Here is a 26,032-nt window from a genome sequence, read left to right on the forward strand (position 1 = left end):
TCAGGAGTGTTCTCTAAACCTTCATAATTAAGGCCTCAAGATAACTGCTGTTCTTCCAGGGCTCAGTAAACACAACACACTCTTTCTCCCCATGTTCGCTGAATGGGAACTTGACCAACAAGTTCATTATGTTTATGGAGAATTGCACCATCCCAATGCACCATTAACCGACAGCAGAGAACAAACAGGAATACACATGTCCCCCCCCACACCCCCCCACACCCCCCACCCCACCTCCAACTGTGTGTTTTATGTTTTGACAACATCGTCTGTCACAGTCGGTGATCTCATGCTCGGCATAAATCAAAAGGTGTTATCACGCCGCCATGGGAGTCGAGATCCAGACACAAAACAACGTCTACCTCCCTAGGATTGTGTTATTTTTTTTTCCTCTCTCTATTTTCGTCATGCACAAAGAAACACAGTGTGTCTCTAAAACTCCATTTTTATTACTTTGCTTTGATTCAAAGACACATTTAAAAAAAAAAAGGCAGATAAAAAAAAACAAAAAAAAGTGTAAAAACAGACTAAGAGTGTCACAAAATCTCCCAGAATAACTACTGGTACACACCTAAGCATGGCTTCTGTTCAATGTGAGAATGGAGTTCAGTCCTCCATACTATACAGATATGCACTCACACTTATGCAATGGGACCAGAGGGTATCCTGCAGTTTATCGATTAATTCTACCTGCAGGAGGGAAACCCCTTGTGAACGTCCCCTAAGTATTTTCTCTTCACACTATTATGGGGCCTCCTGCACCACCAGATGTCTTTAGGTCCATATTCCTTTCATTGTGCCCCAGAGACGTCGAGGTCACCCTCACATTCTGTGGAGTCCGGGTTCATGTCCTCCCTTTGAATGTGTTCATGCAGGTATAACTCCCAGAAAACCTGTGGATTTCTTCCAGTGCAACTTGTGGCATGAAGCTGAAAAAGAAAGACAAGAGACAAGGCATTAATTATGGTGATGGATGCAAACTAAAGCTAAAGAAAAGTTAAATGTGAGCTGTTTACCTTTTTAGAAGGACGAGAGCGTGCATGGTCCAGGGCAGGTAGAGGAAGGCCTTGTCAGCTCTGACCGCTTCCACAGTCCTCTGGGCAACCACCTCCGGTTTGAGAGGAGGAAAGAGCTGAGGGAACCTACGGGAGGAAGTAGTCCGTGGTTAGAAATAAAGTGATGATCAGTCAGATTAAATAAAAAATGCATTTTCCAGGGGAATCCACTTCTCGTAACGAGCCCTTTGGTGGAGATTTCACTTGGAATAACGATGTAAACAAAGCCTTCATTGCATTGTGTGCTTTTTATGGCGGCATTGCAAACTAATTATTTACTCAATTAGCACTTTATGAGCAGCGCTATGCTAATGGTGGGTAGCGGTCCTCACTTCTTAGTTCTGCATGGTGCATCTTGGCTGTAAGGAGCCGTTAGAAGATGGGAAACGTAAGCCACTAATGGATGCACGTGGTCAGCCACTAGACTCGGATCAGACGATGATTGATTGGTTCTGAGGAGCCAGAAACACCACAGCATGTCACCACCGGCAGCCGGGACTGTTGACACCAGGCCGGGTGGCTCCATGGATTCATGCTAATCACACCAAAGTCTCAGGCTTTTGCGTTGCTCAGCAGAAATCAACACCAGGCTACACTTTTCCAAGTCTTTCACTTTCCTAGTTCCATCAAGTCTGCTCTCACTGCAGCTCCACATTTACACTTGGTTGACATAGAATCAGACGTGGGCTTCTGCAGTCCCCCCACCCCCCTTCCCCAAGGTTGTAACGTGTTCCAAGAAGCTTATCTGCTCACCACAGTTGTAAATGGTGGTTATCTGAGTAACTGGAGCCTTTTGACAGCTTGAACCAGTCTGGCCATTCTCCCCTGACCCCTCTCATTAACATCAAGGCTTTATGTACTGTAGTCACTGAGACCACACACCCCCTTTGCTTTGTTAGATATGACTAATAACTGAAACCTCCTGAACTGCTGCCTCACGTCTGACTGGATAGTTGCATAAATAAGCAGATGGGCAGGTGCTCCAGAAAAACTGTGTTCCAGGTGTTTCAGAGGCTATTACATAACAATGTGAACGGTAGCATGTGCTTATCCAGTTGTACGAGAACACTCTGTGACATAGATGCCTAACACCGGAGTTCAGCAGCTTGAGAAAGGTCCAAAAGTCAAAGTAGACTTTTCATTAGGGACCTAAACGGCCACTAGGGGGCAGACAGACTGGCCTTCTGGTGTACTACTATCTTCGACTTGTTTTAAACTCACCTAAGTGGAGTTGAGCAAGAATATTTTCAGTTTTGTTACAACCAAGCTACGAGGGTAGGAATCTGCAAAGTGCTGGTCGGTTGCACAAAGCATTCTAATGTCCTTTGGGAGATTCCCTGGTCAGTAGGGTTGATCCTGAAGGGACTATTAGAGTACAACTTATGGCAATTTAAATTGTTATTCAGTCAGAAGCTACGTGATGGACTTAATAACCTGAAGGCCAACATGACGACCCCTAAAATCCTGCATGGGGTATGGGTCCTAAAAACTCAGATCGTAGAAGAGGATACACCTTTACTTCCTACTTCTAGTTGCTTTCTCACCTGACTCTCATTCCTTGGAACATCTCTGTGTTAGTGTGGAAGGGAAGCACCGTGGTGCAGCCCACACCGGGGCAGTCCAGCAGGCCCAGCGTCAGGCTCTCCATGAAGGCCAGCGACGAGGCCTTGGAGGTGCAGTAGTCGATGGCCCCAGGAATGGGCGACTGGGACAGAATGGAGTTGATGCAGACCACATGGCCGTGCTGCAGCTCCAGCATCCGAGGCAGGAAGGCCTTTGTAGTCTGAGACACGAGGGAAGACAAATAAGATGAGAATGAAGGAGTGAATGACGACAAAATGGAAGGAGAACTGGTAATAGAAGGTGAAATGGTTCAGGCAGCGTAACGAGACGAGCAGACACGATAAACAGGCCCACAATGGAACCTCAGGGTAAATTTCCATTTCCATTTAGTTGATAATTGCATTTCTGTCTGCTTACAGAAGAGTCTTTTGATCTCCATTCAAAATAAAAAATGCCATTAAACCTTTCTCATGTTTCACCGGCTGAGAAGCAATTTGGAAATACCCCACTTAACCTGCCACAACAACGCCAGCAGACGGGATTGGCATGCCTGGCGTTGCCTACTGTGTATCCCTGTCGCGCTGTGATCACAATATGAACACGATGAGGCTCATTTGTGTGGAATTCCCCCACATCTGCATGTGAGCTGCGAGGCCTCACTGCTACAAACTGCTCTTAAGACTAAAGTCTCACCCAGAACTGTCCCAAGGTGTTGATGTGTTGGGATTTCAGGAGGGCGTCGTCGTCGCTGTCCATCAGACTCTTGCCGTGGACCACAGCTGCGTTGTTCACTAACATCGTAACATCTCCCACCTGAGATTAGAAAGCACATCAGTTAGAAAGGAGAAAGAGAGAGGGGGGGGGGGGGCACTGGCAATGGTATTATGCGTTTTCTTGTCTGCTTGCATGAGATGATGCAGTTGTTCTGCACCAGAGCTGTCAGGAATATTCCCCGCTCTTATACAGATATTTCAGATGAAGTGTAATCTATACACCAGATGGGAGACAGAGTGGCTCCGAGCCAATACATTACGGAGGAGACAGCCAGGCATCCAGGGGAAAGATTTTATGATGTGTTGCTCTGTGTGTGTGTGTGCGCGGAAAAGACATTTCTCGTATAGGTTCAAGTAGAAGAAATATATCTTTATAAATATGAAACTGCACGGCGTACCTTTTCTCGGACCACCTTGGCCTGCTTGTAGACCTCCTCCCGGTTGGCCACGTCACACAGGAAGTAATGGCACTCGGTTCCTGAGAGAGAGATCTCTTCACTCGTTTCTTTGAGGCACTTTTCCGTCCGGCCCCATAAGATCACCTGGTGAAAGAAAGACATTCGGAAGGGTTAGAGAGTAAAGGGTCCTTTATGCTTCTGCGTTTCGACGGACACGGACAGATAGGACCGCCCTATTTGCCGTGGAACACTCTCTCCGAGCGCTTTGGACAGCTTTTCGTGCACCTCTGATTTTTCTAACTGTCCATGTTTATTTCGGAGACCCCACGGACAGTCTTTGGCTGTGATTGGTCCGCGAACTACATCATTTCCGTACGACGTCTTTTCCGTATTTCACATTTCCAGACCTCAAACTTCCGGTTTTTCTTCCTGTTTTCTTCCGTATATCATAAGACGGCCACGGTAAAATCCAAACACAACTACGATACGAATATGGATAGCAACATTGAATTGCCATGGCTCAGTGTGTGGGAGGCAAGCCGACAGTGGTAAATAAACACGTGGACTTCTTCTTTTCAGAAATGGGGTAGGCTTCTCTAAGCTTGTCTTCCGTTGCACCACCTACTGTTTGGCGGTGAATTGTTTTCAGACGGATTGTCGTCGGAGAAGCAAAAATCAAAAAGACTCCCTGGTATCCGTGCGTCCCTCTCCGCGACACGGATAGGTAGAAGCATACTGGAGCCTTAACATGGAGAATCTTCTGTGAATCAGAGGGAGCTGCTGCTTATGAATGGAACAAACAACAGTCCGTCATCAACAAACATTACATGTGTTTTTGTGCAAATTCTTTTCTGGCAAAAGAAAAAAACTAAAAAAAGTCAAACTCCACAGCATTTGATAGCTGCCTGCGAATCAGAAAAGTAAACAAAGTTCGTTCAGGAATCTGACCGATCAGAAAAACGATCTAATACAAAATAGATTTACTTTTTTTCCTCACTTTATGACTGGACACTGGGATTAACTCCACGTTTTAATCAGTTATAAAAAGTTGACCAAATCATCTTATATATTCTTCCTGCTGTTGAGAAGCAAACCAATTGCTCTTTTCATTCAGAGAACAGAGAGGCCATTTTCACTCCGACAAATAGTTTTCGAGCAAGATTAAAGGCTCAGGGGAAGGGGGGTGGGGGGTTGGGGGGGGCTGCTGTGTGAATGAATTGTCTCTTCATCCACCCGGAGACTAAATGAAGGCTGGTCATTTGAGCAGGGAGCACAGGGGGGGTTTGGACGGAGGGGTGGGAGGGGGGGTAGTGATTGGGCAATTAGATCTGTCAGTCTCTGGGGTCAGAGAAAGGTAATGAAATCAGGGGATGAGCCCTCCTCTCGTCTCTCCAACACAAATTCTCAAAGAGATTACACGGCCTGTTGGGCAGATGAGCGCCGTCACTTCTGGTCAGGGAGTCTGAAAACATAGCGTGTGTGAAGTGCTGAGAACGCCAGTGTGGGATTTGGCCGCTCGCCCGTGACCGAGGTTAATATTTGAGCAAAAAGTCCTCTGGAAAGTGATCTTGTGTATCTGAGAGACAGCGAGCGAGACTGCCGTGTGTGCACGTGTATACACACACACACACACACACACACACACGTGTCTGTCTGTTAGCCCATGAATCATCAGAGTCATTTCCATTGTGTTATACCAGTGTTATGCATAAATCTGCTCAATGGGCAGCATGGATTTTAAATGATCTATTAATCATGACGAGAAAGATAAGGTGCAAATAAAGTATATTTGCATGTACATGTAGAATACTGTGCTGCACATCATCGGCCTTTATGGATGATAAACTTCAATCTGTAGTAGAACTTTTACTCATTAACACTTTCAGCAAGCTTGCAGGATTTTTTTGCATGAGCCACTCTTAAGGGATCCATTGCATATAATGATCTGTGATTTGCTTTTTGCATTGAACTTGCAGATACTGTCCACAAAACAATCTTTCAAAAGGTAATCTGCTGTATTGAGCACTGAAACTGTTATTTAGTCTTAAATTATTGTGTTTGTGTTTGGTTTCATTTATGCATTTCTGTTGTTTGGATTTGTTTCGTGTATATGTTAAACAGTTAACAGTTAATATGTTAAATTTGAACTTCTAATGTGCCACAGCAAAAACAAAGTCGTTCGAGTATCGTTCGAGTGTCGTTACTGTTTTAAAAGTATCGATTTAGCACCGATATCAGAAAAGACCCAAACAATACCCAACCCTACTCTGCTAGCAAACATAAGTGAACCACAGATAGAGGCCTGACACTGTTAAGCTCCAGGGACGTCACAGATTACAGGCCGGGATGTGTTCCTTACTTCTTTATCAGATCCGGAACAGTACTTCCTCTGTAGACGGCCCTTGTTTGACTTGCTGGTGATTTTTTCTTTTTTGTTTGCTTCATTTGCAAGCCCATTTAAGTAATCAACGAAGGCAGACAGGTCTTGATAAAATAACCGAAAGCTTTTAATAGGATTTGAAGCCTTACAAACAAAGCTGACAGCTCTCATTAAAAGGCGGCACTCACACTGTGCTCTCTCCCGTTACAATGTTATTTAATTCATTAGGTTTATCACCCGTCGCAACACACAGGACCCTCAGAGCAAACAAGCTCCGGCCAAATTGCTATGTGGATGGAAACGGTAAGAAAACAGGGTTTTAATTGACCTTGCACAAGCCTCCTTCACTCTCAGCGATAAATCTGTGGTTGTTCTAATGTGAGGATTTCAATATTTTAACTATAGGTTGTGTCTGACAGAATTCTAAACAAAGAAAGATAGAAACATTTCAAACTATATTTGTACTCTTAACAATAAAGATAGGAGCAGTTTAAGCCAGATGAAGGCCTTCATACAGATTATTAGCAATAACCTTTTTGATTCTCAGAATGTTCAATCTTGAAACTAGCTAGAAATGTGTGTGCGTCACATTGTTGTTGCCTTGTTTTGGTTTAGTTGCTCCGAATGTCTGTACAAACAGAACGTACAGCCGATATAGCAGGAACATAATATCTTTTCTCCAACAACCACTGTTTGGCCCTCATGGCCTCAGCTGTGTCAAGGCCTTGGGAGTGTCTCCTGTTCACTTCCGTATCCAAATGCCAGGAGGATGGCATTTGGATCCGAGGAGGGAGGAACGAAGATCTACTCTTATAAAATGGACAGGCGCCGGATGTTTGTGGCGCTCTGATACAACTAGTGTGTTGGAATCCCATTGCATTGCTGATCCATAACCTGTTCATTGCTTCCTAAACAAATACTAGATTGAACAAACCGAGTTCGGCCCATCTTCTCTTAAAGGATAAACTAACACGCCTGACACTAACTATAGGGATCCCAGACAAGACTTGAGGTCAACACGTGCTGCGAGTAGAAGATCCCCACTCGACAAAGTCCTGCTGCAAAGCTTGAAACAACCGAGAGAGAGAGAGAGGAAGAGTGCAGATGCCGCTCGATAACCGAGATGTGCTGCACGTCTCCGTGACCCCGGGAGCTGCAGCTGAATTACAGTGATACACTGATACTCTATCTCTGGAGGTCTGGATGTATGGGTGGGTAGGAGGTAGGAGCCCTCCTCTTCACACCCATTGTCCGGGGCCAGCGGAGAGGCAGCACACACAGGGGGCAGCAGGAGTTCAGGAGGCAGTCGCCTGCCGCTGTCTAATTACTGCAGAGACAGCAAGGTCAGTTGCAGGGCAATACCCAGCTGGGAGTGGTGTGCTTCCCGCCTCCAGCACAACACACACACACACACACACACAGTCTCACGCATGCACACACAAACCTGTTGTCAGTGTCTGGTTCGTCTAAAGCGATCTCTTTACGCAATGTTAACAGCCACATAAAAACCGGGGCTTTATTCAAACTTGCTGTTGTTTGCACTGAAAGAAAAAATAGTCGGAAGAAACAAGCTTTGAAGAAACATGTTTAAAGTCTAAAGTTGCAAACTGTTTCCAGAGCCCTGAACTTGGATGTCTGAAAATGCTTTGGTTCAGGTTTATTGTTTTCAGAGCTTCCTTCTGCAACAGTCCCCCCCCCCAAAGAAGCCCTGCCCACCCTCCTTGTGTCCCCAGCTCTCCAATCTCACCGAGTTCTTCCTTTTAAATCAAAGCCACAGTAAGTCTTCCTAACACCGTGAAAACACCAAAGCCCGAGCAGAGGGGAAAAAGGAAATTCCGGCTGCCAATCACAAAGCGGCTCGAAACCGGGGGGGTGAGCACGAGTTCACGGAGGTTATTCATAATTGCCGTCCCCATTTCCTTTTAGCATCTCTCCAGGCAGGGAGTAATTGTCATACACGTTACCACAGGTGTTGTTTTCAAAGCCTTCACACCTTGATAATACCCAACAATGGGGCGCTGAAAAGCCCGGTGACATCCTTTGTTGTGCAGCTGCAGAGTAAAGCTTTTAAAACCCACCAGGTTTCTTCTTGCTCGCTCCCCGAGGAGATGGCATTGAAAGACAGGGGCAGGCAGTTAGTGTTTCATTGAGCTTTTAGCAATGTTTTCAAGCTGCTAAAATTGCGCCTTAAGAGAGAGAGAGAGCATCCAAGCTGTGGAGTGCATGTCCCGCCCGAACAGATAATTACCACCGGCAGCCTTTCAGCCTTTTCAGCTTGGCGGCTCAGTGGCTTCCTAGCGGGCGGAATTACTAACATTTTCTTCCATGTGTAATGAAGATTCCCGTCTGAGGGTGATCAAAAACTACGGTATTAACATGTTAGCACTGAAGGGACACCGATGGCTCATCAGGCACTCGGCTGTGTGATGTTCACCCACCGGGTCGGTTAGAGTAACGGTGGCTGGAGAGGATGATGGGAACGGAGGTGAGGCTGATCTGCAGGGATGAGGAGCTGTGGGAGCATCTCAGGCCCAAGTGATGGCTCCTAGTTAGGGGGTGAAGGGTGGTCAGGGTGGGGGGTGGGGGGTGGAGGGTGGAAGGGTGGAGGGGTTCTCTGAAGGACTGGACACATTACTTTTAAACTTCTGCAAAGAATATGGATTTGAAACTGAAGAATTTTGCAAGCATGGCATGGATTGATTGCTCTAGTTTCTGGATCCACCGACGTTTAAAATCCACAGATCAGGATTTTAAACTGGATTCGACGGAATATTAAAAACATGAGCTTCTGATGACGTCAGTTTCACAGAGTAAAAGTGACTACTCATCATATTTCTGACCTCACCGGCTTGTGCCGTGTGTTCCTTTTCGGGATAAGATCTTCTACCTTTGTATTACACTCGCTCGAGATAATGTAATCTGTCTCCTCCGTAACTCTTTTGTGTTGGGTTCACTTTGTTTTGCACAAACTCAAGCAACTGAAAAAGGATTATGCAACATTGTGTTGTGTTGTTAAGTTGCCAGATTTGACAGAACAGTGCAAAGACTTAAAGTATGGCAATAAACTATCAGAGAAGTTATTATGAGAATGAGCTTTGAAGCAGTTTCAGTGCACACACACACATACACACACACACACAAACACACACACACACACACACTCAAAACACATGCACATCCACAATCAATGGGTTTATCATATGATAATATTATGCACGTTTTATCCAATTCAGTCACACCACACTCACTCCAGACCTCAGCAGAATGAATGTGAGTCAATCGTGCGTAATCACATTCATCAGCCATAAGAACTATCCAGACCTGTCCTCTGGTTGACCTGCGCTGTTGTGCAATACTTAAACACACCAACACACACACACACACACACACACACACACACACACACACACACACACATACATCTGAGGGCTGTGTCTCCAGTCTCACTGAACACAAACCAGTTGCATGTCTTGATCAGAGCATTTCTTTTTTAAAAACACATGGAACAAGCCAATGGGGGGTCAGGTGGGTTGCCAAGGTTACCTGAGGCTGCAGGACTATACATCTGCTTGTGACACAAACTGAACCGTGCCGTGCCAAAAGAGAGTCGTCGCAACAAGTGGTCCGACTCCGAAGTGGTCTGAACTCACCTTCCTGGCTCCCTGCTTGGCGAACTCTTTGGCCAGATGACGTCCGATGCCGCGGCCCCCCCCGGTGATCAACACCACCTCCTTGCCCAGGTCCTTCTTCTTACTGCTCGGCCACAGAAAGGACAAACTCGCCTTCACCAGATAGTAGAACATCTGCACCGGGAACAGCAGCATGCGACAGGCGCTCTGCAGATCCATGTCCGAGTCTGGGGCAAGTTTTACGCAGCAAGTTTTACGCGCAGTCTATAGCCTGGACTCACTTCACCAACACGGACCCGAGAGCTGCTGCTGCAAGTTTGTTGTCCGCATGCACACACACAATAAAGAAAAATATATCATCTGCAGCCTGAGGACGTGTTGCAGGAGTAATCCACCGGAGAGGAGGAGGTGGGAGCGCAGACCCGTGGCACCAGCAGCAGCAGCGAGGAGCTCTTCTGACATGTCCTGGTCCGCAGGCAGGCATCAGGAGGTGCTGGGGAGGTGTGAGTGATCGCTCATCTCGCCTGTGGCTGGCTGTCATCTACTGGTGGAGACGTGCAGCAGCTTCCCAGTGCACACCAGGATCCTGTGACGTCGTGTGGTGACCGCAGCGCTGCCTTATATCACCGCCTCTGCTCCGGCACTGAGAACCTGAAGGGGAGGTGTGCACGGACCATTCATCCTGATTGACGGGATAAGTGGGGAGGAATACTTTGCTCCAGTGCCCACCCTCCCCTTCCCTCCCCCTATTTGTCCACAGCGGTGGTCCCCAATCGGTGGTCCTGGGCCCCCCCCACTGGGTGCCCCAATGCATAATTTCATCAACTGGAATTGAACCTGGGGTCATAATCACCCCTCACAGTTATAAACCTCAATAAAAAAGACAAAAAGTATTCTGATATTATAAGAGCATCAGATGCTGCATGGTGTTTGTACAACTCATCCTCAGTCCAGCCCCTTAATTAATGAAGTAATTAAGATAGATAGATAGATAGATAGATAGATAGATAGATAGATAGATAGATAGATAGATAGATAGATAGATAGATAGATAGATAGATAGATAGATAGATAGATAGATAGATAGATAGATAGATAGATAGATAGATAGATAGATAGATAGATAGATAGATAGATAGATAGATAGATAGATAGATAGATAGTCATATGGTGTTTTTACAACTCATCCTCAGTCCAGCCCCTTAATTAATGAAGTAAAACAAACAAGTAAACAAACAAACAATCACAGCGAATTACTGAGCAAACACAAGTGAGAAAAGACAAATGAAATCAAAACACCCATCTGATTTACTATAGACAGATAGATAGATAGATAGATAGATAGATAGATAGATAGATAGATAGATAGATAGATAGATAGATAGAGAGAGAGGGATAGATAGAAATATAGATAGATAGATAGATAGATAGATAGATAGATAGATAGATAGATAGATAGATAGATAGATAGATAGATAGATAGATAGATAGATAGATAGATAGATAGATAGATAGATAGATAGATAGATAGATAGATAGATAGATAGATAGATAGATAGATAGATAGATAGATAGATAGATAGATAGATAGATAGATAGATAGAGAGAGAGAGAGAGTGAGAGAGAGATATATATAGATAGATAGTCATATGGTGTTTGTACAACTCATCCTCAGTCCAGCCCCTTAATTAATGAAGTAATTAAGATAGATAGATATATAGATAGATAGATAGATAGATAGATAGATAGATAGATAGATAGATAGATAGATAGATAGATAGATAGATAGATAGATAGATAGATAGATAGATAGATAGATAGATAGATAGATAGATAGATAGATAGATAGATAGATAGATAGATAGATAGATAGATAGATAGATAGATAGTCATATGGTGTTTTTACAACTCATCCTCAGTCCAGCCCCTTAATTAATGAAGTAAAACAAACAAGTAAACAAACAAACAATCACAGCGAATTACTGAGCAAACACAAGTGAGAAAAGACAAATGAAATCAAAACACCCATCTGATTTACTATAGACAGATAGATAGATAGATAGATAGATAGATAGATAGATAGATAGATAGATAGATAGATAGATAGATAGATAGAGAGAGAGGGATAGATAGATAGATAGATAGATAGATAGATAGATAGATAGATAGATAGATAGATAGATAGATAGATAGATAGATAGATAGATAGATAGATAGATAGATAGATAGATAGATAGATAGATAGATAGATAGATAGATAGATAGATAGATAGATAGATAGATAGATAGATAGATAGATAGATAGATAGATAGATAGATAGATAGATAGATAGATAGATAGATAGATAGATAGATAGATAGATAGATAGATAGATAGATAGATAGATAGATAGATAGAGAGAGAGAGAGAGTGAGAGAGAGATATATATAGATAGATAGCTATAGATAGATAGAGAAGTAGAGAGTTTCCTTTTCTGCTTTTTCCCCCCAGTGACTCCAGTTCGATGTCCCACACATGTCAGAGGCTCACGTCTCTTGCATGATATGAAGCAAAAATCACTTTTGCATGATGTTCCCAAGATGTAAAAGAAGTACGAAAACGTAAATGGATATTTGCTGTATTATTTATGGCGTCATAACGGCTGTGCAGAATATGTGTATAGCGGAGAGACTGCCAAAACAAACAAGAAGGAGAAATTAGCACATTCACCTGGGTGTAATGTTTTCATAGCTGCAGATCGGCGCCAGAGCTGAAAACATGGTCTACTACAGGTTGATGGTTTGATGCCAGCTCCTCCTGCCTGTGTGTCCTTGGGCAAGATACTGAGCCCTGAAGAGGGTGAACGAGTGAATGTAACTTTGAGTGGTTGATAAAACTGGGAAATGGCTTTATAAGCATAGTTAATTTATCATAGATAGATAGAGACTTAGTTTCAAAATAAAAGAAACTGGGAAAACGTTTAAAGTCATGACCTTTCCGAAGAGAATCTGGTCTCAATCCTCATAATGACAACCACAGCTGCTGATTGAGCCCCTCTGCTCTCTTTTCTGTCCATATTACATTTTCTGCCATTGAAAAGCCTGAAAGAAATTTGCAGCCTCATGATTCAGTCCTCACTGAATCAGGCAAGCTCACATAGTAAACACACAGTAAACACCACCTTCAGGTTTAGCACGGTAGATTCGTTCTAATCCTGCTCATTGAGAATGTCCTTGCTGATTTGTTGACGTGTGCCTTCGGCTGTTTGAACCTGATTCCTCGTGGTGACAGTGTTTCTGCGGCAGGGCCACATCTCTCTGTGCAGTTTTTTGGGAACTAGGTCACAGAAGCTTGTCAGGGTGACACACTGAAAACTGCCTGAATGCCTCCCAAACGTGTCCTGTGTGAATTCATGGGCCTCAGACAAGATTCCAGTCTGTGATTTCTGGCCCTGGCGCTGTGATTTCTACTCGCTATTGCTGAATGCTGAGCTTTTTTTCCGGCAAATGGGGGAAGAGTTTAAAGAGCAGCCTCACAATGGGGGCTTTGTGCTGCAGCTCGGCCGCTGAGGGTCGGCAGAGAGAGAGAGGCTCCCGGAGACTGCTAACAACTCCAGGACAACATGACTCCAAACGCTGTCTTCATGAAGGCACATTTCTGGGATTTACAAATTGTAAATCCAAAGTCAAGTTGGACTGGGAGCTCTTAAACCTGTGCATTTCCAGCTCTAAAAATAATAAAGAAATAAGTTGTTATATTTGCAAAATAATCTGACAAAAGATTAAAGTTAGGATTAGCAGAGAGCTGCAAATGGCTTCAGGTTGCAATGCAAATTGAAACAAATGTAAATAAGTACATATGAGAGGGCAGTGTTTATTTATGCTCATGCTATCACTGCCATCTACAGATCGGCAATGAAAGTTCAGATGAGGCTGTCCTTGGTCAGCCTTCACTAAAATCTCACTACATTTGCTTTTCATTAGACACACAACGACTGGGAGTGTGACTCTGTGCCTCGAGCAGCTGTAAGCACGACACATTTCCTCCATAAAACCACAACATCCCTCAAATATTTGTAAAAACTATTGCTCGGGCAACGAATGAGTAATTAAACAGCCATCCCATTAACATAAAATGTTTTGTGCACTATTTAGCTTGGTTTCTTAGGGAAACATGTAATTCATTTAATTTCGTGTCCATAAAATACATTGCAGGATATAATTACTCCTTTTATTCCCGGGCAACAGGCAGCCAAACATGTCATTAAGTGAAACCAAGGTCAGAATGTGTTGCATGCAGATGTGGGAGGGGTAGGAAGGCTGAAAGCAGGTAGATAAAACATTGGCCCGTAATGATTCACCTTGAGCCGAGCTGAGCGGCAGCACCATGGACATCGGCTCTGCAATTTTGATAATTGGCTTCGCTGCTCTAGCTGCAGCCTTCCTCCTTCTGGTAATTGGACTTGTGTTCTCGGAGCTGACGAATTCAGACATTCCTCGTGGGGTTGCAAATAGGTGGAAGCTGCACGCGGTTCATGGCTTGTTTGTTGGCATAGCAATTGTGGTGAGTAACTACAGCGTCTGCGGAATCATTAGTGCTTATTAGTTCATGTTTTCTGCATGTTTCGGGATCTGTTACAAGTAAGTTCTTTTTTCCCCATTACTACTTTAACTTGTTCCTGAGTGTAATAGAAAAGAGCTTCTGCCAGGGCAATATTTTTAAAACTCAAGTGGAATGTTTTAGGCTCTTGTCAGCCGTCCTTTCTTTGTCCTTCAGCATCTGATAAAGCTCAGATCAGAGAATTCTTAGATAAGAAATCAAGCCGAACAAAGGTGCGAGAAAAGCAAGGTCGTGTGTTCTCCGTCTTTGATGTTGTCATGGTAAATATCGTTTCTCAGAGAGAATAACTTTTGCTTTGACTTTAAGAACAGACTTTTCTTTCTACTTTTTTGACTCGTCTGCGACTCGTGGTAATTCTGCTGATTCCTCTCAGGGCCGGATCCTGCATCGTCTGGGCGTTTGCAATCAGGTCGGCTACATCCGATGGTTCACGGCCTGGTTTCTGACTCGCTTGAAACCGGTTCCTGCGGGTTTGCGAGTGAAGGACCTGAAGTTTTCTGAGGTTCCGGTGCGAGTCTACGAACCGACTGCTGTTCAAGACGGCTTGAGAAGAGGCCTTGTGTATTTCCATGGAGGAGGATGGGTCCTGGGCAGTATAGGTAAACAATGTACACATCACTTCAAGTCAAATCAAATAAATACTCACAGTGGAAAGTTATATGACCATATTGTTGTCTTGTTCTTCCATTAAATACAAATACAAATCCATTTGGATCCTTTAATAGTTTAAAAAATGGAAATGAGTTGTGTATGTTGTCCATAATTTGTATATAATATGAATCCTGCATCATCTTCTTCGCCTCGTTGTACAAACACTTGAACAAACATCAGTGTGATGAGAACTTCCTCTTCTCCGATGGTTTAACTAACATTCTCTTTGACTTCTGAATTAAGTCCACATCCCATTCCACTGACATGGAGGAGTCAGGTTTTGATTTTCCTATACTGCAGTCAGCCACCAGGGGGCGATTTAGAAGATTGTCTTCACTTGTGTGGTCAACTGTCATGTCGTCCATTTTTAAATACAGTCTCAACCTATAATTTATGTTAGTTTTTCCTGTTATATACTTTATTTAACTGTATTGTGTCCAGTTGGTGCCCACGTTTTACTACTTTATATTAAATTTCTTTGGGTAATTTGAATCGTTAAAAGTTTGTCACATTCTTTACAATATATTTGAATGTTAAGTGTACAGTCACTAGACCAGAAATATATTATATATAATAATATATAATATAATAGGTTTGATTTTCCTGTGTGCAGAGGGCCACCAGGGGGCGATTTAGAAGATTGGCTTCACTTGTGTGGTCAACTGTCATCTTTAAATTCAGTCTAAACCTACATGTTTGTTTGTTTTCCTATATTTCCTATATTTTAATGTGATGTTTCCAGTTGCTGCTCAAGTTTTACTTCTTTATATTAAATATCTTTGGGCAATTTGATCGTTAACAGATCTTCACATTCTTTACAATAATTGAAAGTTAAGTGTGAACATGCACAGTCACCTAACCAGACATATAACATTTTCATTTGAAAGTGATTAATAGAAATCTTTCAATAAATACTTGAATAAACTACAGAATTTATTTAGGGTTCATTCCTTCCCATTCCTGAATATAAGTTAATATTATCAAATCATACACATTTCTTAAATATGCTGCCTGAATAGAGAAAAGAGGATTAGTGTCAACAGAGAGAAGAATAGAAAATGTTCTGTCTGAGGTATTTCTGCTAAGACGATCCAACCTGGTTCCAAGCTGGTATTAACTGTGATGTGCTTCTGCTCCTGAACAGATTCTGTTGATGAAGTCTGTCGGCACATCGCCATGAAGTCCAACACCACAGTCGTCTCTGTTGGGTACGTGAACATTTCCACGCTGCTTAGAAACTCTGTTATTTCTCCACCAAATCGCCAGAATTCAACATATTGTTGCTCTCACCCCCTTTAGGTACCGATTAGCCCCTGAGCACCGGTACCCGGCCCAGCTGGACGACTGCGAGGCGGCAACGTGTCACTTCCTGTCTGTTTCCGAGGCCGAGTTCGGCGTGGACTCTCGCAGAGTGGCAGTCGGGGGGGACAGCACTGGGGCTAACCTGGCAGCGGCCCTGTGCCAAAGGCTGGCGAGGAGAGAGGACGGACATCTGCCGTCCCCCTGCGCCCAGGTCCTCCTCTACCCGGCGCTGCAGATGGCCGACTTCAACCTGCCCTCGTACCAGCAGAATCACGCCGTGCCCATATTGTTCCGTGCCCGGATGGCGTTCTACTTCCTGCAGTACCTCAGCGGAGACATGTCCGTGTGCCAGGATGTGCTGGAGGGCATCCACGTCCCCACTGAGGTGAGGCCGCGCTACAAGGAGTGGCTCTCCCCGTCCAACCTCCCCCCCGAGTGCCTCGCCCGGGGCTTCAGCGAGAAGCCGACCCCGGAATACGACGGGCAGGTGTACCACGCCATCAGAGCCGGTCTGGAGCCCGAGGTCTCACCTCTGCTGGCGGACGAGGCCGACATTGAGAAATCGCCGCCCACCTTCCTCCTCACCTGTGAGTTTGACGTCCTGAGGGATGATGGGATTCTTTACAGGAAGCGGCTGCTGGACCTGAAGAAAGACGTCACCTGGCAACACCTCACCGACGGTTTCCACGGCGTGATTAACTTCTTCAACCAGGGCTGGTTCAGCTTCCCCTCCGCTCGGCTGGCGGTGGACGGCGTCGTTAGCTACGTGAAAACACTGTGAAGCTCATCGATAGGATCGTGATTGTACTTTATCTACTTTCTCTTTTGTTTTACACTTTAATAAACAAAAAAATTGCCTCCGGTGGCAGAGTGTTCTTCTTTATTAGAACTATACTGTTCACAGAAGACAATCCCTACCCACCCGTCCCCTTTCCACAAAAAACAATAAACAAAACCCTTTTTATTCTAAGAGTGAAAAGTTGCCCGAGGACACAAAGTCTGGAGACGATTCCTGGCACCGTTTTAACAATATATAGAGGATTCTGCTAAAAGCTAAATGTCATGCCCTGGCCTTAAGGAGTGTATTTTTCTTTTGAACACAGATGTGAGCCGTCTCCTATTTGCTTTCAGGATACTCCGCTCGCCTTCAGTGTTTGCTGTATCCATGGCAACAGAGCTCCTCTCGTTCTCCTCCGCTGCCTCTTCCATTAAGGCGGTCAGGTGAATGCACCTACATGTTTTCTGTTTGACCAGCTAACCGTGTTCTAACCGGGCTGCAGATTTAACCTGGTTTTGGGCCGTGTTTGACATCAGGGAAACTATGAAGCAGAGAGAGAGGCTGGAGGAGAAATGGGCCCAAACTGGATGGAGAATAGAGCAGAAGTATGGAAACAAGGTGCTGGTAGGAAACTGGGCAGAAGACAGACTCCAGGTAGGACATTGGTACTTTAGTTTGTAGTTTATTCTCAGGGCTATATGTATGAAGAGCAGCTTGTTTGAGTCAAGTATGGTGGGTCATTTAAAAACAACTGCAGTTGACCCAAGTGTTGTACAATACAAAGAAACACGCTGCGAAACACAAAGAAAAGAATACAATAACATAAAAAAATGCAATGATGTGGATAAAAACATCTTCAGGACGAGTCTTTAGTTTATATTTTATAATCCAAGCTTTGGGAAAACCAGCAGCAACATGATCAGAGAGACCAGTTAGTGGAAAGGGGCCAGAGAAGCTCAGCTATGTTTTCAGGGGTGAGAGTGATAATAATGCTAGATGCTTTCATTAAACACACACACACACACAAAGACACACACACATGGACACACACACACACATGGACACACACACCCGTACTGTACATCTAACACAAAAGACGTACGTGTTGATTTGTCGAGTGTCAGTGAGATTCAATCACACGAGGTCACAGGAGACACAGGACGGATTCTAATGGCCACTTGTGATGGGATCTCTGGGGATGGATGTTAGCACCCGGTGTGTACGGGTGCCCGTCGTCTGCCAAATGTTTTGTAGCACCTCAGTAAATAGTCAAATCTATAGCAAGGTGATTAGGAAGCCTCGGTTCAGCCACATCAGCACAGCCTCTTAGTGGCAGCGGCCGGAGCCGGAGACTAATTGCACCAGCGGCAGGTTTTCGGCCATGGGCTGCCGGGTCAGGATCAGGCAGGAGAAATGACCTGAGAAATACTGTACAACAGCGCGGATCGATAGTGAAGTGTGAGCTTTGCTGATCCCGGCGCCAGGCTCATTGCTCAAGTCCCTCCCCCTCCTCCTCATCTCCTCTTTGGGATATCTGTTCATTCTGTTCGACACAGTTCACTCGGGAGCCAAAGACGGCCGAGAGCACCAATCGCGCAGACTACCGGCCCCACTGGGACTCCAGGCCAGACGCTTCCCAGAGAGGATGTGCCCTGCTGAGAGCTGAGGTCAGCCTTTAACTGCTCATTCATGGCATTAACACCAATTGAATGCCTGTCGCGAGCCTGCAAGTCAGGGCTTTCTCCGCCCAGATTGTGGCCACTTCTGCATAATATCGAGCGCCAAGATAAAGGCCTGTGATAAAACGGCATGAAAGCAAGATTCTGCTCGGACTCAGCGGTCGTGAAAAATGTGTGAAATCATCAGTTCTGTTGGGCACTTGAATTAGAGCAATTTGCCGCTGTCACACGGCGAGCCCCTTGAAGATTATCGGAAAAGAATAGGGCCGTGTCCTCTCTATCTTAATCCAGCAAAGGCCGATGCACATTGTCTTCCAGGAGCTTCCATCCAAGCAGCTGTTTGGCCTTCGCCTTCCAGCATCCTCTCATCACTTGGTCACACAGTATGAAGACAGCTACAGGAGGGAGAGCAACAACACTTTGCCCTCTCTGCAACCCTGGAGTCCAGGAGGCTCCACGAGGTCAGATCGGCCGATTCCTGGTAAGACGACAGGTTAAAGTGCAGTGGTGGAGGAAGTACTGAAGTTTAGTACTTAAGTAAAAGTACAAGTACCCAGGGATTTATATACTTAAATAAAAGTAAAACTACTACATCAACAATCCTACTTTAGTAAAAGTAAAAAGTACTTACTTTTAAATTTACTTTAAGTATTAAAAGTATAAGTACTCACGCAATGGGTTGTCTCTCAATGTCTAGGCTGTGCCATTTTGATAAAGAATGCAGATATAGCTACTGGTAAGACTCATGCCTCTACAGATGTCACTACTAGTAATACTTATAAGCAACAACATTTGTTTATTGGAAAGGTTGGTGTACTTATTGTGCTTACCCTCTGTGATACTGTTCACACTCTATCTTACAATTCTCCGGATGACAAGTTATCTACCAGGGATTATCTGCAAAGTTATTACCATTAAGCAAAACCATGGGGACATTAACTTAGCATAGCAAGAACTCCGCTTACCTTGATGTGCTTCTTTCAATTTTAAGGGCAAATTTTTGAAGGCTAGCAACTCCTTTTTTTGAGGGAGACAGGAAACGCATTGAAACCTCCACGACTCATTCTTGGGGCCTTTGAACTCGAACATGTCTTTTAAATAGGGCCTTTTAAATCCTTCAGGCATTATTCAGCATGTTTAATTTTGTATGGATAAGCAGTTTGTCTCATGAACAATTAAATGTGTGTGGCCTCGGATGCCTCTTATTGTTGAAAATCACTCACCAGTGTAATTAATGGCCGCACTAACCTGGCTGTTTCCCTTTCTCCCCGTTTCCCTTCCAGACCCCCCCACCGACTCTGGCTGTCCGCGGTCTGCGAGGCGTCGTTTGGAAAAGCAGCCGTCGCCCCTCCCGTCAGTGACTGTGTACAGGTCAGCCTACCAGAGTCACCCACTTAGCGCCTTCTGCCAGAGCCGCTTTGCCAGGGCCTCCCGTGCGCTCTCCAGCCATCTCCACGCGACCAATCACAACAACAAGGACCTGGATCTGAGGCGTCGCTCGCTGCTGCAAGTCCCCGATCATCGTTGAGTCAACGTCAGCAGAAACCAGGCCGAGAGATGGATGTTTGAACTACCTCACGTGCTGCTTGTTAATTTATAAGTATCGTATATTCTGGGTTAGGGTTAGGGTTAGGGTTAGGGTTAGGGTTAGGGTTAGGGTTAGAGAGAGGTGTCGATGATGGTGAAGTTTGAAGGAAGGATTCCGCGGACCAGAACTTGCTTGTATAGTTTAAATTTTCATTACAAAGAAGTTCACAGATCAGGACAGGCATCTAGATACCCGGAGACACTCTCACCTCCTTATCTACCTATTTATCTTGTGTTTCTGTTTTTATTCTTTCTACCTCAATATTTTTAATTTTATTGTATTGCATTGTATTTTATTGTATTCAAATATACCGGCTGCTATGACGACTTAATTTCCCTTCGGGGATGAATAAAGTAATCTATCTATCTATCTATCTATCTATCTATCTATCTATCTATCTATCTATCTATCTATCTATCTATCTATCTATCTATCTATCTATCTATCTATCTATCTATCTATCTATCTATCTATCTATCTATCTATCTATCTATCTATCTATCTATCTATCTATCTATCTATCTATCTATCTATCTATCTATCTATCTATCTATCTATCTATCTATCTATCTATCTATCTATCTATCTATCTATCTATCTATCTATCTATCTATCTATCTATCTATCTATCTATCTATCTATCTATCTATCTATCTATCTATCTATCTATCTATCTATCTATCTATCTATCTATCTATCTATCTATCTATCTATCTATCTATCTATCTATCTATCTATCTATCTATCTATCTATCTATCTATCTATCTATCTATCTATCTATCTATCTATCTATCTATCTATCTATCTATCTATCTATCTATCTATCTATCTATCTATCTATCTATCTATCTATCTATCTATCTATCTATCTATCTATCTATCTATCTATCTATCTATCTATCTATCTATCTATCTATCTATCTAAGCCTGAGTTTGCAGGAGTCGAGCCCACATTATATAGAGAGGTTGTGACCCAAGGCAAAAGCCAAACACCTTGGTTCAGCAGGACATGACTGCATGTGTCTAAACATATATAGTGTAAATGAAATGGTGTATTCATAAAGACATGCCTCGCGCTTAAGGACAAAGACCCATGTTATATACTCATCCATTAACAGGTCAGTGATCATTTCCCTAGGGGAAAGAAATAATCGAGAAATACATATCATGAGGGCCGCATGCTTAAACATGTGATTCTGGTTTCTATCTAAGTTTAAGGGATCGATTAGCAAAATACACTACAGCAGCTCGAAGCGGAGCTGCTTTGTGGTTCCTCAGCTGCTTAAAACAAAGACCATAATAGAGTGGACCATTTGGGAAATTAAGGTATTTAAAAAATTTAACATGATTCTCGTTGCTTCTGTAGATTCACTGTGTTTTGTGTGGCGAGTACGTTTACTGTTTACACACATGAGAGTGTGTCTGCGTGCAGAAGACTGAGCAGAAGGGAGCGGGCTGTGAATTAGTATGTTCAACCTTCCAGAGGATAATTACATGCAAATTCTTTCTCTCTCCGCACACTTAATATCTGAAACCTAGGAAGGCCTGTCGAGCATTTCCCTGGATACTCGGTGGAGAAAACAGAAAGGAACAGAAAGGCGGATTAAAAAAAGGGATAAAACAAGTGTTGATGCCAGAGCTGACCCGAGCAATCGAGGCACAGCCGAAGCCCTGAAGCTTCCAAGGCAGCGTCTGAGGGGACGTGTCTAACTCCCATTCCATTAGGTGTTTAATTACAGGGAATCAAAGTGTTTAATTAGGAAGAATCAAAGACGCTTATGTTTGATGGTCAACCATCTGCGTCTGCCTCCCTGTGTTCCCGCCCGCCTGCTGCCTTCCAGTGCAGCTGAAGCCCCTTCGCCTCACCCACTAGTCAGAGAGTCACTCCACTGTACTGCTGAGGCCTGCACCGTCACATGACACCGCTGTGTTTCCCTCCCGGGCCACATGATGGCGCTACAGCAGCACGTCACTCTCTCAAACCTGTCAGTGTGTCTCCAGGTTGCAAATGTTATAAAAAAACGACAAAGGAGTCAGTATTTTTCATTGTTAATGTAATTTCTCAACACTTCAAGAATACAAAATATACATTTGGCTTTAATATTCTTTATATTACTATGCAGTGAACAGCAAATTCATATATTTCCCCAAAACAAAGGCATTTAGTTTCATACAGTGAACAAATGAATAGGCTCAGTCAAGATTAGAACAAATACACTTTCTCCTTCAAGGACAGTGATGAAAAGTCTTTTAAAACTCTTGTAGAAAACCACGTATTTATATTGTGTGGCACACCATTAACATCCTGTCATGTTTAAAGAGCAACTGTAGATAATTGCATTGGATCCAAGCCACTGTGTAAGTTATATTTGTGCCCTACATGCTGCACAGTGATAGATTAGGACTACAATGCCCAATCTCTGTAATGTGTTAGAGTTGAGTGAACTCATTTACTGTGAGACTCACTTATGAATTATCTCTGCAGAGGAGAGAGAGAGGGAGAGAGAGAGAGAGAGAGAGGTTAAGCATCTGGACTGATATGAAACTAACTTAATGGAAGGAAGGAGTGGCAAATCAAATAAGCAAACAGTTTACATGGCAGCACAGCCTGCGTAAATTTAAACAAATAGCAGTTTGACGACCGTAATGTGTGTAATACTTCACACGTACTGTCAAGAGGCCAAGGCATAAGAAACACACACATTCATTTGTGCAATGCCCAATTCAAATAGACGACAATTTGAGAAGCAAAACCTTTGTTAACACCTGAGGCAAATGAGAACAGTGGTCACGATAACATTTGAAGTCAAACCCCCCCCCTTCCCCCCCCCCCCCTCAGTCAACAAGAAAGTTGATGTAAAGCCTCTGCAGGGATACTCCATCACCACCTAATCTTATCATCAACAGAAAACTGAATTCCTGCTACACACTGGTCTGCCGAGGCTTCTTATCAGGCAGCGAGAGGACAAAGGGGAAGAGTATGCCCTTGGCTGCAGAGAGGACACTCAAATCCTCATCTGTGAAACCAGGAGAGATCTCATCAGCCTCGAACTTCATGGTGAACTGGCGGCTGACACAATAAATCAAGTCATCCACGGTGACGCACTGGAAGACGGGGCAGTGCAGCAGCCGTCTGGAGCAGCACTCGTACCACAGCCGAGCCACAGTGTGGTAGCGGTACACACTGACGCCCAGCATGGGGTTAACATCAAACCGATACAGGAATCTCCCCACGGCCACCATATCCGCGGTTCTGTCTCGGCTGCCGACCGACACACTCGGCCTCCAGGTGTTTGTTTTGGGGCTGTAGCGCAGCAGCATATATCTCAGAGTCCCCCCGGAAACAAACAGCTCTCCGTTGCTCACGGTGACGTGATGTGCCACAGCAAATGTGTCATTAGGCAGTGGAGCCACGAATGTCCATCTGTCCGATCGCGGGTCGTAGCGCTCCACCGAGGAGAGGCACTCCCCTCCTATGGCGTAGACGTAGCCCTCCAGAGCTGCCAGTTTGCAACGAGGTCTGGCCTCATTCATGGGACTGATCTCCTTCCAAATGGACGTCAAAGGATTGAAGCAAAACACTCGCTTTGAGGGTGTCCTGTCTCTGTCTGCGCCTTGGCAGCCCACCGCCACAAATAAGTAGTTATCCATTGTGCACATGGCGCAGGCATTAGAGACGACTTCCTGTGGGATCAGGCCGAGGGTTTGCCAGGAGTCTTTGTTGTCATCGTAATAGTAGAGTGCACTGGACGTCTTCCTCGGCTCGGTCTCCGCTCTCCGCTCCCCTGGGTCCCTCGACCAGTCTTGAGGGTCCATATCTGCCACCATGATGAATCTTCTCCCCCGTTTTCTTTGCTTCTGGATTTGTTCCCGCTCACCGGCCATTAGTCGCCCATAAATGTCGGGGTCTCTGAGCACCTGGAAGTAGTTGTCTGACATGACCCCCAGGGCGGCCTTCTGCATAGGGGTCCGGCCGTGTTTTTTGGCCAGGTACAGCGTCTCCAAACAGTTCCCCAGATCAAGTGTGCTCTTCAAGCTTTCGAAATCTGTGTCACTGAGGCTTTTTGCTGGGAGGGGTAAAAGTGGAGCTCCTGTTACAGTCTCCAGATCAGCCTCCTTCCTCACACCAGGGCCTCTGCTGTCTGGAGAGGAACCGATCATGGCGGGACCAGAGATGAGCTCCTTGCTTGTCGAGGCCAGAGAGTGAATCACTGGAGTTGAAGCGGTTGAAGTTACAAAGGGGACGGAGAGCTCACACTGCTCTGCTGCATACAGATAGCTCTCACTGCGTGGGAGTGGAGGCCTTGCAGGGTGCCGGAGCTGACGGCCTCCTGGTGAGGAGAGCTCCTCAGCAGGGCTTTGTGGGAAAACCAGGTCCCGCATAACGATGGGGCTCAGAGAGGAAGGAGAATCTGTCAGACTGCTCCCACGGCTTCCAAACTCCACTGGCTGCGGCTCAGAGCTCCTCTCAGTGTTGGAGTCCGTAACAAAGTGAGAGGAAGACTCCACGTAGTAATCATAGATCTTTCCGCGCACAACCTGCTCTCCTGTTCCTTCCAGCATCACGTTAGCATCCTCCACTTTGATCTTTGCCTTGGAGAGGAAGCTGGAATAGCCCCCCTGGCGCTCCACGTCTTGCCTCAACTCCCGGCCCACACCCACACCGCCCTGCAGCTTCTGCAAAAAGCATGGGGAACGGCGCCCTGTTGCACTGGGCATCCCGCTCTCTGCTGGATCAGGAATGTTCAAAGCAGATCCGAATGAAATATTACTGGTGGCAGGCGTTGTTGGCTTGTGATTAGCGATTGCCTCTGCTTTCCTGCTGACCTCGTGGTCATTACACGACGTACGAGATGCAGCTCCCGTCGTCTCGTGGTGTGTGCAGCTCTCTGCTGCCGTTTCCTCTGGGCTGGGAGATGTCAGGTGATCAGTGGCCGAGTCTGTGGGCGAGCTTCGACATCGCAGCGTCGTCTTGCACTTTTGGCAGGTGCCTTTCTGTGCCCCCTTGCTGTCTTTGGAGTAGAGCTGAATCTTCTGAACATCCCTGGAGCTGTAGAACCTGAAGGCCCAGGAAACAAGCAGCACGGCAGCCACGGAGAAACCCAGCTTCAACAGCAGCTGCATGTCGATCTGGAGAGATCCCAAGAGCTCTGCGATGGGCATAGCTGTAGCAGGGAGGATGGTGTCGATCGGTTGACTGATCCTTTTCAAAGTTGTTGTCGATGCATCTCATCCGAAAGGAGCACGCTGTGTGGTTCTCATTGTGAGGGCTGCTGTGATCTGATGACTCCTCCCGTGTAAGATGATACCTGCATGGCTACTATTTGCATCCCTGGCTCTGAAGGGGCGGGGCGCTTGTCACGCACCGCCTGCTCAAAAACACAGACGCAGAATATGGAAATACCCAAAAGATCAATATTTGTTTATGAAAAGTTGCTGACTCGCGTCCAGCTTTTCCCACAACCATCCGACAACACCTTGTAGGAACGCTGCACTTATAGGACGTCTCTGTTGCTCGGTGTAAACAAAACGGGTTCCGGGGGGGGTCATAAAATTTGTCGGCAAAATTTTAAGTAAAATTGTTGTGACAGATCCTGCTCCCTTAACTCGCCCAAACACACGGCCGGAGGCGCAG

The 26,032-nt window shown here is 45.0% G+C and overlaps 4 protein-coding genes across 4 annotated transcripts; 2 read left to right on the forward strand and 2 right to left on the reverse strand.

Annotated features, from left to right (window-relative positions):
* Positions 1–519: 519 nt before the first annotated feature.
* Positions 520–10,017, reverse strand: dhrs3b (dehydrogenase/reductase (SDR family) member 3b). The gene is made up of 6 exons (XM_061070566.1): positions 9,820–10,017; positions 3,790–3,933; positions 3,312–3,431; positions 2,600–2,838; positions 1,017–1,142; positions 520–929 (listed from the first exon to the last, which is right to left on the reverse strand). Exons 1-6 carry the CDS (start codon positions 10,015–10,017, stop codon positions 845–847), a joined length of 912 nt encoding a protein of 303 aa, XP_060926549.1. The 3' UTR covers positions 520–844.
* A 3,947-nt stretch (positions 10,018–13,964) lies between these two features.
* Positions 13,965–17,132, forward strand: aadacl4 (arylacetamide deacetylase-like 4). The gene is made up of 4 exons (XM_061070705.1): positions 13,965–14,341; positions 14,772–14,997; positions 16,194–16,257; positions 16,349–17,132. The coding sequence occupies exons 1-4, from the start codon at positions 14,165–14,167 to the stop codon at positions 17,130–17,132; spliced, it is 1,251 nt and encodes a 416-aa protein (XP_060926688.1). The 5' UTR covers positions 13,965–14,164.
* A 384-nt stretch (positions 17,133–17,516) lies between these two features.
* cfap107 (cilia and flagella associated protein 107) lies at positions 17,517–20,336 on the forward strand. The gene is made up of 5 exons (XM_061069994.1): positions 17,517–17,572; positions 17,666–17,783; positions 18,686–18,796; positions 19,100–19,289; positions 20,092–20,336. The coding sequence occupies exons 1-5, from the start codon at positions 17,517–17,519 to the stop codon at positions 20,334–20,336; spliced, it is 720 nt and encodes a 239-aa protein (XP_060925977.1).
* A 2,983-nt stretch (positions 20,337–23,319) lies between these two features.
* On the reverse strand, positions 23,320–25,560 carry klhdc7a (kelch domain containing 7A). Its single transcript, XM_061068972.1, has one exon. The coding sequence runs from the start codon at positions 25,558–25,560 to the stop codon at positions 23,320–23,322; it is 2,241 nt and encodes a 746-aa protein (XP_060924955.1).
* Positions 25,561–26,032: the final 472 nt, after the last annotated feature.

Source organism: Limanda limanda, chromosome 4 (assembly GCF_963576545.1).
Source record: "Limanda limanda chromosome 4, fLimLim1.1, whole genome shotgun sequence".
Classification (NCBI taxonomy): Eukaryota; Metazoa; Chordata; class Actinopteri; order Pleuronectiformes; family Pleuronectidae; genus Limanda; species Limanda limanda.